The sequence below is a fragment of the Triticum dicoccoides genome, chromosome 5B (assembly GCF_002162155.2).
Source record: "Triticum dicoccoides isolate Atlit2015 ecotype Zavitan chromosome 5B, WEW_v2.0, whole genome shotgun sequence".
Taxonomy (NCBI): domain Eukaryota; kingdom Viridiplantae; phylum Streptophyta; class Magnoliopsida; order Poales; family Poaceae; genus Triticum; species Triticum dicoccoides.
Genome location: NC_041389.1, coordinates 44,243,895 through 44,261,294, shown reverse-complemented (window position 1 = coordinate 44,261,294; position 17,400 = coordinate 44,243,895). Strand labels below are relative to the sequence as shown.

At 45.3% G+C, this 17,400-nt stretch overlaps 1 protein-coding gene and 1 pseudogene across 1 annotated transcript; both read right to left on the bottom strand.

Annotated features, from left to right (window-relative positions):
• Positions 1-555: 555 nt before the first annotated feature.
• On the bottom strand, positions 556-3,528 carry LOC119307254 (chloroplast stem-loop binding protein of 41 kDa b, chloroplastic-like). Its single transcript, XM_037583336.1, has 10 exons — positions 3,323-3,528; positions 3,101-3,241; positions 2,900-2,986; positions 2,718-2,808; positions 1,877-1,931; positions 1,729-1,789; positions 1,421-1,642; positions 1,218-1,334; positions 1,018-1,107; positions 556-928 (listed from the first exon to the last, which is right to left on the bottom strand). The coding sequence occupies exons 1-10, from the start codon at positions 3,413-3,415 to the stop codon at positions 752-754; spliced, it is 1,134 nt and encodes a 377-aa protein (XP_037439233.1). The 5' UTR covers positions 3,416-3,528; the 3' UTR covers positions 556-751.
• A 4,878-nt stretch (positions 3,529-8,406) lies between these two features.
• On the bottom strand, positions 8,407-14,647 carry LOC119309003 (annotated as a pseudogene).
• Between the last annotated feature and the right edge of the window lie 2,753 nt (positions 14,648-17,400).

Here is a 17,400-nt window from a genome sequence, read left to right as displayed (position 1 = left end):
AAAAAAACTTTGGCAAAACGTATAAATCTCACCCTAAGGTGGTTTTTGACAGAAATGCAAGTAATTTTGATTAAACTGATGCTGACTGGCAAATGAGTGGTAATATGACGTGGCCGCCGCCGCCGGTCCCCGAGCCTCGCCCCCCGTAGGAAGCCGGACCGGCGGCTGCAGGCGCCAGCTACGTCATATGACCAGCCATTTGCGAGTCAGCTTCAATTTAAATCAAAACCACTTTAATTCTGTCCAAAACCACCTTAGGGTGAGATTTATACAATTTCGCAAAGTTTAGAGGGGAAATAATCCGGTTTTAAAGTTGAGGGGGATATTAGTCCATTAGTGATGATTTGAGTGGGGAAACTATACTTTCCTCTTCTATTGGCATGTGACTATGGCAATCCAGTTAAACGGAATATTTCAATCTATTAGGTCCATTTTTAAAAAATTTAGTGATCAAATTTGGGTTCCGTTAATTGATATTATTAGGTTCGGTTTTCAAATCTGTAGTGATCAAATTCGTGTTCCGTTCTTAAAAAACCGATATTATCACAAACAGTATAAACTGAACCGAAATAAACCAAATGCCCGAGGAGAGAATTAGGTGTCAGCAGTACATTTCATCAGATGAGTGAACCTTATATCCCAAAACTGAGATCGTCTTCCCTGTGCTACATATGCACCCGCACAGGCACAGTCGCCACACGCTTTGCGGTGCCATGAGCCATGTGTCTGTCCATGCACGCCTCAGATCGGCTCACACGCTCACGAGCTTCTTGCCGAGGATCATGTCGTCCGTGGTGAAGTCGGCCTCCTTCCTGAAGGTCCCGCGGCCGAAGTCGAGGTTGTACGAGTCCGTCAAGCCGTCAAGGAGGTCGTACTCCGGCGTAACCCCGAGGTCCTTGCTGGCCTTCTCCACCGACGCGAAGAAGTGCTGCCATCGTTGCATCACGCAGTGTCAGACAGCAACACTGTAACAGCTGTACTTTTTCAGAGCAGGATGTAGAAGAAATCAAGAAATACCTGGTCTCTGAAGGGGAAGGCCTTCTTCTTGCCGAAATCGAAGTCCTTGGGGTTGTAGTGGATGATCTCCGGCTCAGGGAACCCTCCAGCCTGCATTGCATATCAAACACCAAGCGGAAAATGATGTATAGTTAGAAACTAGGCGAATTACCCATGGACATAGAGTGGCTTGCAAACGAGGAGCAGCTTGTTAATATGACCTTTGCGCATGCCCGCGCAAGCCCGTCAAAGGTGACGTACTTGCTGCCGGAGATGTTGTACACCTGCTTGCTTGCCTTGGGGTTGTCGAGGACCTTGATGAAGGCCGTCGCCAAATCCTGTTGCAAAACCAAGCACAAGATACAGAAGATGGCTTCTAAAACATCAGACTCAATAGCAATTCACGGCATGTCAATGCACTGACCTTGACGTGGCCGAGCTGGGTGATCTGGTTCCCAGCATTAGGGATGGGGATCGGGCGACCGGCCTTGAGCCGGTGGAAGAACCACTCCTCCACAGGGTTGTAGTTGAGAGGGCCGTAGATGTAGACCGGCCTGATGGACGTCCAGTTCACGCCGCTCGTCTCCAGCAGGCTCTCCGTCTCCAGCTTTCCCTTGTGCCGGCTTTTCGGGTCCACAGCGTCGGTCTACCGGATGGATGGGTATACACTTGCCACGTGTCAGTAATGGTGACGACTTTATGTTGACATTCATGTGAGTAGTATGGAATTACCTCAAAGTGTGGGAGCAGGTCTGATTTAAGGTAGACTCCTGCCGATGAACAATAGATAAACCTGAAAATAGTACCAGAATTCCAGATAATTCAGGGCACTGAAATTTGCAAACGTTTTGCTTTGCATCCGATCAAGTAACCAGCTTACTGTTCCAGGTTCGGCAACGCTTCTAGTATGGGGGATACTTCAGTGGCCTCGCGCCCTGAAACACCATGACACAAAAGAGTTACAACATTTGGGAGAAATCAGACGAGAGTTTCAGTTGGGGAAGTGAAATTTTGCATTTCAGAAGCAATCTTCCAGTGTTGTAATACTAATTGGCAGGCTTATTTGCACCTGGTTAGTAGTTATGAACAAACATTTGTGTGTTACCAGAAAGATCCTATTTAGTATACTGTAGCATGATAGCATTCAGGTCAATGTGATTGCATATAATGAGCAAAATGCGGCTCTTGGCGATGATGGTTGAAGTACCCCCAGCCAAAGAGATCTAGGAGACTGCTGACCATGCTGACATCTTCAATATCAGGGCGGATAAAAATCACAGCATCATAGGCATAGAGCAAAGTTCTATGCTTAACCATCCGCGAACCAAAGGGAACAAGGATGCCTTCAGACCGAGCACGATTAAACCAGCAAGCAGAGCAAATCCATGATGAGCATGAAAAGGAGAGGCGGGAGGGGATATCCGTGCCGAAGGTTCCTCCTATGAATGATGTACTCCGAGAAGTATCCTTAACCAAGTTTCAGTGCTCGCCGAGTATAACAGATTGGTCGATCCAATTTCTCCATCGCAGACCCCTACGCTGCGAAGCTCCGAGTTCCGATAGATAGACTGGCAGCACCCTTGAATCTCCTTAGTTTTCTTCTAGACTGCTGATCCTTACATGCTTGTAACTACTCCATGTAATCTAACTTCCGTGCTTAATCAATGAAATACGGCGCTGCTGTGTTAATAAGAAAAGGTATATTGAGCTGTCCGGTTTACCATTAATATCATAGACGACATTGAAGCCCTTAGCAGCAAGGCTGGTCTTCACGAAATCAAAGTCTTTCCTATCACCTTTCAAATGCAGCACCTATACGCAAAAACCATCCTAAATATCACGAGTGTTATGCAAATAAGGCGGAACAAGTGACACGAGGACAGGATAGGAGGAAACGGCATGCCTTGGAAGAGAACTCTGCATACTCTGCATCTGATTCACCTGGCAACTGCTGGGTTATGGGTGCCTTTCCTCTGGTGAACAATGTCACCTGACAAAATTCATCTTTTTTACCTCATGTAAACTCTCAAAACATTAAGGGTCATAATAAAATAATTAGCCCAAGGAGCCATTCTTTGGATCAGAAATGTGTGTCCAGACTGACCTGGTGTCCCTCCTGGACAAGTTTCCTGGAGAGGAAGAGACCGATGAACCTGGTGCCCCCCATGATGAGAATGTTCTTGGAGTCTGCAGCTGCTGCCACCTGCATTCTCGCCCCCCTTGGCTGCCATGACCTTCTCCTATTCTGCCAAAGAGAAAATTCACAACCATTTTTAGTCTGATCATCTTATCTTCAAATCAAGAAAGCTCGTGTTCTTTTGATCACCTGGGCTGAGATGGAGATGGCTGCGCCCCCGAAGTCGGATAGAGGGGAAGACAGGAAGAGGCTGCTCTTCAGGGAGACGCTTGCCGCCGCCATCTCTCTTCCCTCTCCCTGAGCTTGTGCTACTGAAAATACGATGCGCAAGCAAGAGGAGAGGGCTTTGCTTGCCTGTCCAGGATGGCGGCGGTATATCTCTTGTCTGAAACTTGTGGTTCGGTGCGTGCTAATAGGAATGAAAAATGAGGCGCCAGGGATCGTTTTGGCTTGTGTGGAGGGGGGAGCCCGCCCTATCTATCCTCTGTTGGGTCCTCTCCTCTCATCCTTTCTCGTGTCCACTTAATGGGCAGCAACATTCTGAATTTCTGATCAACTGATGGCGACATTTGTTTTCCTCTTCTCTTCTTGTGATGTCAGTCAAACTGTTTGCAGCTCCGGCACATACCTCATCCCCTCCGCCTTGGCCTCTATCTCCCGCTCCACCCCCTCCGTTTCCGGCGAGATCCGCCATCTTCGCCGTCGCCAGCGACCGACTCCTGCGTACAGTGTTCGCATTTGAGCTCGATTGGTCAATGCCGAATCCAAAACAAAAATTGGATCGAACGGTTTATTAACTGAGTACTTGCCTGCGCGCTGCCGGCGGACTCCTCGGTCTTCCGTTCTCTCCGGATGGTGCGGCGGTGCAGCTAGCCGGCGGAGAGGCCGCCGAGCTCGTCGGCCCAGAGTCGCCCCTGCTGGAGGAGGCGCTCGCGCATCCACCGGCCCAGCGTCGCCCCCGTGTCGCCGGTCTCCTCCAGGGCCTCGCGCAGATGGCGCCACTGCCTCGCCACCATCACCGAAGCGGGAGGGCCGCTCGGCGTACACCTTGGGGGCCGCCGGGATCGTGGGAGAACTTGCGGTGCGAGGAGCGCGTGGACTGCTAAGCTAGATGGGAAAACTGACCGGTGGGTCCCTCTCTCGGTGCTAATCGCTCGAGCGGTCGAGCCCTTCGGTTTTTGCTAGAGCCAAAGCCAACGCGCATCTACACCCGGGCTCCGTACACCTCACGGCGGCGGGCGCGGCCGCCGGAAGAGCGCGTGGGCCGAGTGGGGCCTAGGGTAGGGGGAGCTAAGGTAAGCTGACCGATGGGTCCCCCACCCGGTGCTCATGTCACAGGCGGGATTTGGTGACGCCAACTTTACTTCTCCATTCGATAATTTGCCCCCCTGAGAGGCTACCAGGTGGGACACAGGGCCACTGTCATTCAGAAATCAAAGGGCAGATCTATCTTTGGTGGATTTGCTCGGATCTCGTCGTTGTTCGTCTACGTTCGTGTGTCTTCGCTTTGGACCCTTCCGATCTACGTTATTTTTATCGGCGGCGGGTTGCTGTTCTGGGGTGCTGGTCTTATTGGGCCTTAGCACGACGACTTTCCGACTGTCTACTACAACAAGTTGTGCCCGGCTCCGGCGATGGAGGGGCGATGACGGCGGCGCGCCTTCGGCTCGCTTCAGTGCTTGTAGTCGTCGCTAGGTGGTCTACGAATCTGGATGTAATTTTTATTTCTGGTATTCGTTGTACTGCCATGATTGGAGATGAATAGATTGGAAGTTTTTTCGAAAAAGGGTAAATCATCAAACCCCATGTAAAGTGGGGAAATCATCAAATCCCCGGAGTCGTGTGGTGCTGTCCACGGCAACATCGAGCACAACCGCCCACACCCCCTCCTCCCCGACGAAGCTCCATTGCAACCCCCAACTGCGGGACAAAGCTGCAACGTAGGACTGACGGTGTTGGTGAAGCTCCATTGCAGCCTAATGATCCGGCGATGCGTCGACGAAGCTTTATTGAAGCACGACTGACGCTCCATTGCAGCCTCGAGCGACCCTCATTGCAGCTCTGGCAGCCCGATGAAGCTCCAACGCAGCATCAATGGCACGCCGGTGAAGCTCCATTGCAACCAAAGCTGAGGGAGGTTTCTGGGTGATGCGTCGGCGAAGCTCCATTGAAGCACCACTAGCGCTCCATTGCAGCTCGGGCGACACTTCATTGCAGCCCCGACAGCGCGACGAAGCTCCAACGCAGCATCGTCGGCACATGGGTGAAGCTCCATTGCAATCGGAGTTGAGGGAGATACCCCGTCACAACAATGGTGTTGCTGCAAAACGCATGGGTTGCAGCGTGGGAGTGACAGTGGCGAGCGTGAGCCTTTCATGTGTGGTGCCCGGAGTCGCCCTCCCCCAACCTTGCTACAACCGCATCATTCTGGTGCCAGTGTCGCCCCCTCTTTTGGGCATGGCGAGAATGCAACAATAGCGGCCATGGTGAGGGTGCACACAACAGCGGATGTTCACCCCTATCATTGCAACATCGATGGTCTTGGGGATAGAGTAGCATCATTTGTCGTCGACAGCGCCCCTCACTGTTCCTAGTGTGGGCGTGGTGCTCCCCATGGGACCCTAGGCCTCTCCTCTAGTACTGATGAATGGGGAAAAGGAAAACAGAGAAAAGTCGTGTGGAGTCGAGAGATGCACCGGAAGATAAGGTTGGAGGAGGAGGCGCACACAACAGATGGCTTACGAGAGCAAGAAATCATCCGAATGAAATGGACCGAGCTCCTATTTGGTGCGCTAGCGCCGACAATCGAGTCAGTGCGCCCTTTTGGGGCAGCCAATACGCGGGGCATGATGCACCCTATTTTTTCCATTTCGTTTTTCTATTTTTTTATTTTCTGTTTTTGTTTTTCTTCTTTAAAACAATGCATGATTTCAAAAAAGCTCCTTTTAAAAAAATTGAGTTTTGAAAAAAGGTTCAGGAAATCATAAAAAAATCGTGGCTTCAAAAAATGTTTGTGATTTTTTTAAATGTTGCATTAAAAATTCTCATGAACTTGATCAAAATATTAACGAATTCAAAAACTATTCAATAGTTTTGAAAAAAGTTCATACAAATCAACTAATGATTGTGAACTTCAAAACAAGTTCATCAATTCAAACAAAATATTCATGTATTTTGAGAAAATGTTTGTCAAAAAAAATGTTCATGAATTTAAAAAATTGTTCCTAGATTTTAAAAATGATCTTTGATTCGGAAAATGTTCGTTGATTCAAAAAATGTTCACGAGTTTTAAAAAATGTTAACAATTAAGGAAATGTTCACGAATTTGTAAAAAATGTTCACAATTTCATTAAAAAATGTTTGCAAAACTAAAAAATGTTCACAGGTTCCAGAAAAGTTAAGGAATTTGAAAATATGTATGCAAATGGAAAACAGAAAAATGAAATGTAAATAAAAAGAAAAGGGAAAATGGAAAGGAAAGGAAATTGAACAATAAAGTAGAAAAACTAAGATGAAAAACAGAAAGAGAATAAATGAAAAAAGGATGAAAATAACAAAAAGAAAAACAAAAGAAAAACGAAAATGAGCTAGTTGGGTCGGCCCAAAATGTGTACTTTGTAGGAGAGCGCGCAGGGGTGGGGGTGGGGGGGGGGTGTTACACTCCAGGTCGCTAACCATCAACCTGCACGCTGAATAGGGTTGGTTGTTATAGACCTGGCCATCTGGGACGACATAGCACAGCCCGACCCACGCTTAAACGTGCATGCCATGATATGGCCCACCACGACACATTTACGCGTCGTGTCGTGATAGCCCTGCGTGCTCCGTCTCAAGGCCGACACATCACATAAAGTAAATGTGCCGGCCTGACCCAACACGCGTGCTTTTAGGTCAATTTGGGCTGTTTTTTAGAATTTGGTTTGTTTTTTGGATCTATATATCAACAAAAATAAAAAACCAATTATAAAAAAACAAACGGATTGTGTTGTGCTGGCACGCGGAATGTGGGTCTCGCCCAGGAGTCCAAGCATAGCCCATGCGTGTCATGGGCCAGGCACGACCCATTTAGCCGCGTGCCGAGCCAGACATATCACGGGTCAAGCATGTGTACTAAGGGCCCGGCTCATGAGATTCGACCCAACTGGCCAGCTATAGTCTTTTTTTTAGGCAAAACTGGCCAGCTATAGTCGGTCACTATGAAATATATCATCGCGAATGCACTCCAGAGGGCCATCAGCCATGTACAACAAGTCAACAACTAGAGGATGACTCATGCTTTGTTGCGCCATAGTTTGGTTTTGGAATTTATTCTGTTTTTTTCTCTCAAAGCTTATTATTGTAATTCACATTCCGTGTGTACTGCGAAGACGGGTGAGCAAACATGGATCCCCAAGTGTGGCATTTGATTGTTTTTTAGGGGTGGGCGGTATTTGGTTGGTCCTTTCGATTTCGGGAATGTTTCGTTTTTTTTTCAAGTGGCCGTATGCATCGCCCAGATGCAGAGGCCGGGGGTCATCCTCCTTTTTAAAAAAAATAAAAAAAAAATCTGTTTTTTTCATGTTTTATTTTCCTGTCTGTTTTTATATTTGTTTTATTTTTATTTTGCAATTCATGAATATTTGTGAAATTCAGAAACATTATTTTAATTCTTAAACATTTTTTCAGATCAAATGTTTCTTCAAAATTGTGAGCATTTTACAAAAACCCGTGAATTTTTTAGATATTTGTGAACATTTTGTAAATTTACAAACACTATTACACGTCACAAACAATATATCTGTCTCAGTTAGGTAGCATACCCATGTACACAACTCTTGTAGTTGCTCATTAATCAGCTCACCCAGCTTAACTACAAGAGTTGTCACAGCACGCAAGTTTACTACCATTCAGACGACTGACGCGCAAACCTCTAATCAAGAGACTCACCCGGGTACAAGAGCCCAACATAAATTCTACCATGTTCCTTTTACAAACTCCAAATTCCAATTTCTTGGCTCCATTTTGTACACGCATAACTGAATTGAGCTTAACGTCAGTTTCTCTTTCCCTCGTATCCTTGCATTTAGTGAGTATCATCCGGCAAAACATGGCATCTGGTGATCTTGTCAGAAAGACAAGCCGAAATGTCTGATGAACAAGGAGACAACTTGAAGTAAATTAAGAGTCTGAAAAACCTTTCAGATGGCACTGTCTGAAGCTTCTTGTCAGCATTTTTTTTTAGCAACAACAGGCTTGGGATAGGAAGCATTCTTGACATAGAACCGTTTCTTCCACTAGTGCAGCCACGACTCGGACACAAGTCTATTGTGGTCACTGTCACTGATAACCAAAAAAAGAAGTTTCAGTTTTCAGGAACAAAGATACGAGTATTTCTTTGCGACAAAGGAACATAACTTGTATTTTAACAATAACACGCAGTTGGAGTGTTACATACTACTCTCTTCATAAAGAAATACAAGAGCGTTTGGATTACTAAAGCGGAGGGAGTATAAATGTAACCATATCCAAAGATAGAAATAAGGATGGGTACACTTCAGCAGCGTGATTGCTGTGGCAATAAAAATGGTGCTCAAAGGTTTTCCTACGTGTTGGACACTGTACATGGATATGTTTTGGTGGATCATATTTTCGGATCTGGATGACATCCCGTGATGTTCAGCTCTGGATGGGCTTCCATGTGTTATGATCTCCTTCTCCAGCTCTGGATGACATCCCGTGATGTTCAGCTTTTTCAAGGAGGAGGGCAGATATGGAAGTGACCGGAGTTGCCCAGCACCAAATAGCCATAGTTCCTTGAGAGAGCAGAGGTCTTGCATGCTCGGTGGGAGCGATCTCAAGGAATCTGCTTTGGTTATATCCAGGCCTTGGAGGGATGTGCGGTTCTGTACCAGCCATTGTTCAGGTAAATATTCAGTGTGGCACAGACTCTTGAGCGGCTCAAGAAGCAGCAAGGATGGCAAATCAATTTTAAGAGAACATATCTGCAGTGAGCTGCCGGGCTCCACCAGATGCTCTTCCTCACCACCAGAACCAAAACCAGATGCAACTCGAGTTAGTGAGGTCCCAACAGCCTCCGTGAGTTTACTGCACCCGACGATACTTAACCAGATGAGGAATGGAAGTGAGCCGAGTCCTCCCAAGGATGAGAGGTTCTCGCATCCATCTATGTAAATGATCCGCAGGGATCTGAGACTCTTGAACACTTCCATGGAGGGGAGAGATACCAGGCTCGAGCAGTTCTCCAGCTCCAGCCGAGATAAGTTGGCGAGCAGCTGTAGTGACCCAAGTAGTGAAAGTTCCAGATCACTGCACTGGGCAATTGTTAATTCCCGGAGTGACAATGGCGGCACGAGCTTATCTCTTGCATCTCTCGTCGTCCTCAACTTTGGACATGTCTTTACTTTCAGCTCCTTAAGTTCTTTCATTTCTTCAAATGGTATGGACGCAGACTCCAGCTGTATACAATCATCAAGTTTTAGGACACGGAGAGCTCCCATGTACAGTTTTTGCTCCAAAAGGCTCCCTTCCAGCGAAGTTAAACATGGACAGCCGGTGATAATTATCTCTGTCAACTTAGATGATTTGGACTCAATGCTCTCACTTGATATCTTGCCAATCATAGGAAGTTTGGTCAGCCAAACATGTCGTATTTGCAATGATACTAGGCTTGGAGGTAGAATAGGTAATTCCCTCAATTTTCGGCACTCAATTACTACCAAAGTATCAAGGCTCTGAGGTAACACCAACTCCATGGAGTTACTGGACATATCAGATGGTCGGCCAATCTGCCGTAGCTTAGGAAGGTGGTCCAACATTAGAAGCTTCAACAATTCTAACTCACCGAGAGAGGGAAGGTATTCCCAATTTATACAGCTTATCAACCTGAGAGATACCAGGTTTATGACAGAGCGATTCTCAATCCAAAATGGAACCCTGGGACCCTCATAACCCTGAACTTGCAAAACCTTTATATTAGCATGTGGCTCAAGGTGGTCAAGAATCAAGCCATCTGTCATGATTTGCTCAGATTTCGACCACTCTAGACATAACTCGTCAAGATGTTGCTTCTCCTTCAACTTGGCATTCTTAGCTTCTTCATAATTCCTAACATTCTCAAGACCCTGAACACCCAATTCACGGAGATCTCTTAAGCTCCCAATTGCACTTATTTCATTGCATATTCTTCCTCCTACCTGGTAGTCATGTAATTCCTGAAGAGAAGTGAGCCTGCTTATGCCGAAACAACCAAATCCATGCACTCCATATGATACATATCTCAAGCGTTCAAGGTTTCCTAAGTATCTCACTTCATATGTTTCAGTCTCCAAACCCATACCACATCGAAGTACCATCAAGTGATATAGTTTGGCAACCCCACATATTGTGTCTGGTGATATTTGATGCAAGTAGATATAACGAAGATGTTTCAGGCTAGCAAATTTGTCAGCAAAAGAGAATGTGTTTCTCAATTCTGAATGAAATAGACGCAACGATTTTGAGCTCTCAACAACCATTTCAACTGCACAAACAACGTCATTTCCAACCTCGCACTCATTATAAATGATAATAGTGCGCAGATTCTTAAACTGCGAGAATCTTTTGATCTCATCAGCAGAGAAACTATGAATATTGACAATGCATAGGTGACGGAGTGTATCCTTTTCATCTTTAAGCTGGACAGGATCATCTATTTTTGCACATTCACCAATGGACACATTCTTTGCTAATTCATGCATCAAATCATGCATTACATAACTTTCTTGTCTCAAAGCACTAGATTTGGATTTCAGATCAAAAAATGACTTTCTAGTTAGCTGAGACAAGAACAATTCTGCAGTAACCTCCAAAGTTTGAGTGTCACTTGCAAACTCTGAGATCAATCCTGAACCAATCCACAATTGCACTAGTTCTTTCTTTTCAATTTCATAGTCTTGCGGAAAGATGCAACAATATCGAAAGCAAATTTGTAGCTCTGTTGGCAGGTGGTAGTAGCTTAATCTAAGAACCTTCATAATGTCCTCTTCGGATCCTTTGAAATGTTCTAGTCTTTGATGCAAGAATCTGCTCCAGTATTCAAGTGATATGTTATCTTGCAAATGCTCCCCGACAACCTTTGTTACCAATGGACACCCTCTTAGTTTCTTTGAAATTCGTTCTCCAATTAATTTTGCATATACATGGTCTCCCGGATTCAACCTGGAAAAAGCATGATGAATGAAGAGCTCAAGATTTTCATCTTCTTCCAATCCTTTTAATGTCAAACACTGATCCATTTTGACTCCCATCACTATTGCTGCCATGTCCGCTACAGATTGCATTCGGGTTGTCAACAAAATTTTGCTCTCAGCGGTGTTCAGTTTTCTCATAGGAGCAAATAACTTCTCCCATTCATCTCTTTTCTTATCTTCCCAAACGTCATCTAAAACTAGCAAAAACTTAATAGACTTGAGTTTCTCTTTGAGATACTGTTGTAGTGGTTCCAAATTATCAGTGTTTGGTTTTGCGCCTGCAACACATTCCAGTATTTTACTTGTCACTGATGTTGCATCAAAGCTAGCAGACACAGTAATCCAAATGATCTTAAGATGCTTCCGTACCTCATCTTGTTCGCATATACTCTGAGCCAAAGTAGTCTTCCCCATGCCACCATGACCGACCACTGAAATAATGGGAATATTGTTCATCATTGTCACCCCAGTCTCAGTTTCTGCTAATTGAACTGGCGTGTTCATCAACCATCCAATGATCTTTTCTTTCTCCTTTTCTTGTCCAACAAATTTGGTTGCACTTAATGCCGAACCCGTCTGGCGATCATTTTTCACCAGCTTCGGCACTTGTTGTTGGCTGCTAGAAGAGCGCCCACTGAGATGGTCTGTGAGAGTGAGGAAACTGACCACACCTGCAGCGGCCTTGTCTTATTCATGCACAAATTTCATCAATCTCTTGACGGTGTCACCATGAGTAAATTTCTTGTGAGTCTTGTTGAAAACAGGTCCAATCTGAACAGATCTAACAAGCTTGTGGTTCATCCTATCAAAAGGAGAACCCCACTCACTAACCTTTCGGTCCTTGGCCTTGGCCTCGAGCTCGTAGTATTCAAGCTCGTCGATGGCGTCCTCTGCAGCCTTGACCACATCCCTGAGCTGCCAGAGCCACGCCTCTAGAGCGCTGCTTTGCTCCCTGACAAGTTCCGGCTTGACGACATCAAACACCGCTTGGATGTGTGGCATGGCCAGCAGGAGCCGGTTCTTCAACTCACCCATGTTTTCGGATTTGAAGTATTCGTTGATGTAGCTGAACGGCTCAGATTCTCTAACTTGCTTATAGCAAGTCAGAGGCAGCCCAGCGCATGCCAGATGCCGCTCGTTCTCGATCGGTCGGCTGCTTCTTTCGATCCCTCACTTAGCCTAAAATAAGCAGCCCAGCCCAGATTTCATAGCCCACCTAAAGGCCTACTTCAACACAGTGGAGGGAAAACAAAACTTCAGGCGGGAGCACGAGAGGATTTTGGCGGGGAAACGTGTGCTGCGCTGCTCTGTCGCGCGCTGTCTCAGCTTTGGGCGATCGCTGCGGCAACTCCAAGGAAATCAGCTGGCCGATCGAGGAAAACTTCTGGCGATCGATTCCAGCCATCGTTCCTCCTCCTCCTCCTTCCAGATTATAGGTAGCAACCACAAATCTCCCCTCTTTGTCTTGTATTTTCTTCACAAATTGGAAATTTTCTTACTTGTATTTGTTCATGATTCCTGCAGTAATTATTGAGTTCATGTCTTCAAATTAAGAGATAATGGCTTCTTGTAGCTGTTTTCAGTTTAAGATCATATTTGAAGCATTCAAATCTGAATATAGAAGATCCATGGCTGCATGTAGTAGAGCATTGGATGGAGATAATACATATGCTGTTACAATTGTGAGGGCTAATGGTGTTTTGAGTTCCGAACTAGAGCGCATAGTTGTCGGTGATCCTTTGGAGCAAACGGCTTCTTGTAGCTGTTTTCAGTTTAAAAGGACAGGAGTATTGTGTGCGCATGCTTTAAAAGTTCTTGACTTGATGAATATCAAGTTATTGCCAAACCATTATCTTTTAGGCTGCGTTCGGTTCACAGGGAATTGAAGAGGTTTGGCAGGGATTGAGGGGGGTTTAGATCTCCTACAAGTCAAATCCTCCCCAAATCCCCTCCAATCCCTGTGGGAAGAGGTGTAACCGAACAAAGCCTTAAAGAGATGGACCCGAGAAGCAAAATCTGAAACTATACAAGATACCAAAGGAAGGGATATAATTGAAGATCCAAAATTGGATGCTATGTTGCGGTACAAGTTTGTTTCTCACAAATTTCATGATTTTGCAAGTGAAGCCGCAAGCGATCCGGAATGTATCTTGTTGGTGGGCAATGCATTGGACATCCTTGCCAAGCAAGTACGGGAAAAACTGAGGATATCTAGAAGTATTTTGAGTGAATCCTCTAATGTGCAGCCTAATGTTCAACAAGATGAGGGTTTGCTTAGTTCTGCACGCCTCAAGAAAAAAGAGGTTCAACCGAAAAGTTCAAAGAGACATAAACCTTGGATCGAGAAGACACGCAAGTACAAAAAGAAAGACTCAAAGGAATCTAGCGTATGTTGCTGAAAATTCTTGCAATTTAGTGTACTTATTTATTACTACATCATATATAAATTTGTTGGGTTTCTTTGTGCAGCAGCAAGAGAAAGAGAATCAAGTTGGTGGAGAAACTCAAGCAACAACTGAAAATGCCAATAATGCCAGCAATGCATTCAGGAGCTACACAGACTTGCTAATGGTACTTTAAATGTTGTTGTATCTTCTCTAAACTACTATTCTATTCCAACGTTTCATTTTGATCCTCTTTCTTTGCAGGGTTCTAATGGAATTGATGATATGGATTTTGGAGATCTTCTTTAGGTTCCTATTTCATGACAAGAATAAGATAGTCCATCTTCTTCTTTTGGCCTGAATATGTTCAGCTTGAAGAAATTTGTGAAAAACACTGCAAAATGGTGTTCTTTTGTGTAGAACCTGCAGCTCTAGTACTATATTTTGTTGGAGGTTATTATGGTTATTTGTATCATGACTAATGTTTGTATTCTGGTTGATTTTGGTTGAATTCTGGTTGAAAACGGAGTATTTTTACAGGTTTCTATCCAGTCTGAATATGTTCTGTTCTATTCTGCTATTTACATTCAGTTAACTGTCCATAGATGCACTTGTCGCTGCAGCTGGGCTGTTTGCTCCCGAATGGGCCTCCCTTGTCGCTTATGTGGGCTGGCCTGGCTGAACTGTGTTGTGTGAGGGAAGAAAACATGAAATAGAGCAGGGGGGACACGATGGAAAAGAAACGGCATCCAGCTGCCTCAAGGCTGCCTCTGACTTGCTATAAGCAAGTTAGAGAATCTTCTGAGCCGGTAGCTGAAAGCCTCGCCGACCAAGAAAGATATAGCCGGAGTGGCCACATACTTTCCTGCAAAAGCGAGTGGAGCAGAGACAGGTATGTCCATGGATGGATGGTTTTCTCTCTCTGTGTGTGTGTATGTTCGTGTGAGATGAGAGCCACCAATGAGCAAATGATAAATTCTGCTAACCCTGGAGCTGGAGTAGGGGACATGTAGTGTTTAAACCGAAATTTCGATTGCTATTGTTCCATAAACAAACATGGCACCGTTAGCCAGTCACAGTCAAAGGAAGTTTCCACGATGGTCCAGCGAAGCCGGCAGCCCGCCGGCATTGACCAAATTGCCGGCGAAAGACTCCCTCCAATGAAGTAAGAGCATCTTCAGAGCATCTCGAGCCGCACCCCCAACAGCCCTCCTCCCAGACAATTTTTCCACGCCGGCGCCCAAAAATCGAACCAGTCACACCCGCAGGAGCCCGTTTTTCGTTGGTTTGGACTGAAACTGGCGCCGGCGGATCCAGACCGAACCCGGCACGCTAGGGGGCGCCCGGGGGCGCCGGGGCGAGCAGTTTTGGCGCGAAGCAGGATGGGCCCGCCGACTCAGCGAGACGCCGCTTCGTCGCCCTCATCGTCTCGGTTCCCGCGGAAATCAATGCGAAGGCTGCCGCGCCGGTCAGCCTCCATTGATGCCTCACGGGCGGCGCAGTGAAGGCGCCGCGACACGCGTCCCACCCTCTACCGCCACGCGTCGCCCGGCATGCAGCCTCTCGCCGCCCCCGCTGCGGCTATAAAAGGCGACCACCCCGCCGGTGGACTGACACACTATTAGGAAAACCCTTACCAGTAGTGCTGTTTTTTTTGCTATTAGTAGCGTGGGCAGACGCGCTACTGCTACGGCGCTACAACTATTTTTTAGTAGTAGCGCTTGTTTGGCCCAACGCCACTGAAAATTATCTACATCGCGTGTAGCTAGCCAGCGCTACTGTTACTTGAGTGCTACTGGTAATCTTTACCCCCACGCCACTACTAACTTTTGTAGTTTTTTTTTTGCATTTTGGCTCTGTACACATTTAAACAGATCCACCTACAATAACATGCATATTCATTGAAAAGCAAGTGAGTCATCGATGAGCCAAAGTTATTAGAAGTCTCGACATGTCTCAAGTATCTCATCATCATCAATCATGGTCGAACACATGTATCAAAATAGCATTACAAGTCATTACAAGTTCCCAATACATGCAACTACATGGTCACATACTCATGTTTCATCATCTATGTAGACTATGATATGACCGCATAGAAGATAAGAGCGATCACGATGATCAAAAGCGGTATTATGTAGTAGTTTTTGAAGCGGCGCTGGTTCTGAACCCTCTATTGTGCTATGAATTTCAAGTAATTAGATTCGGCTTCCGCTCTGCTATAAAACCCTTTCTGGCTTCCGCCGGAGAAGCCAGAGACTTGGGCCTGACACTCTGCCCACTCATCATACACACCCGAAACATGCCCTACATACACGACATACCATTTCCTCACCATGGTTGATATATATATATATATATATATATATATATATATATATATATATATATATATATATATATATATCATGAATCGAAATCAACGAAATAGTTATGAAATAGAAGCAACATATATAGTAAACATAGTTAACAAATTTCATCGTATCGAAAGTAATTAACTAGAGCGCGACACCATACATCTAATAGTTTCGTCGTACTGAGAGATTCAAAGTTTCATCGTACAGAAAGTAAACAAGTAACTAAACAGACATTGTTTTTAAGCAGTGCACTCTTCCCATCTGTTCATATCCGGATGGGTGGACCCAAGCTTAGTGAAAGGCGTCATGTCCTGACGCTGTAGGGCAATGCGGGTTCGGACGTCAGCTCGCGATATTGGGCCGCCGCTGCCTCTTGAGCACTGCATTCGTTTTCCCTTGAAGAGAAAAGGGTGATGCAGTAAAGTAGGGTAAGTATTTTCCTTAGTTTTTGAGAACCAATGTATCAATCCAGTAGGAGGTTACACACAAGTCGCCTTGTACCTACACAAACAAACAAGAACCTCGCAACCAACACGATAAATGGGCTGTCAATCCTTTCATGGCCACTTGCGAAAGTGAGATATGAAAGAGATAATAATAAGATAAATATTTTTGGTATTTTTATGATATAGATGGGAAATTAAAGATTGCAAAATAAAATAGATCAGAAACTTATATGATGAAAAATAGACCCGGGGGCCATAGGTTTCACTAGTCGCTTCTCTCAAGATAGCATAAGTATTACGGTGGGTGAACAAATTACTGTCGAGCAATTGATAGAAAAGTGCATAGTTATGAGAATATCTAGGCATGATCATGTATATAGGCATCACGTCCGCGACAAGTAGATCAAAACGATTCTGCATCTACTACTATTACTCCACACATTGATTGCTATCTAGCATGCATTTAGAGTATTATGTTCATAAGAACGGAGTAACGCATTAGGCAAGTATGACATGATGTAGAGGGATAAACTCAAACAATATGATATAAACCCCATCTTTTTATCCTCGATGGCAACAATACAATACGTGCATTGCTGCCCCTGCTGTCACTGGGAAAGGACACCGCAAGATTGAACCCAAAGCTAAGCACTTCTCCCATTGCAAGAACAATCAATCTAGTAGGCCAAACCAAACTGATAATTCGAAGAGACTTGCAAAGATAACCAATCATACATAAAAGAATTCAGAGAAGATTCAAATATTGTTCATAGATAAACTTGACCATAAACCCACAATTCATCGGATCTCGACGAACACACCGCAAAAAGAGTTACATCGAATAGATCTCCA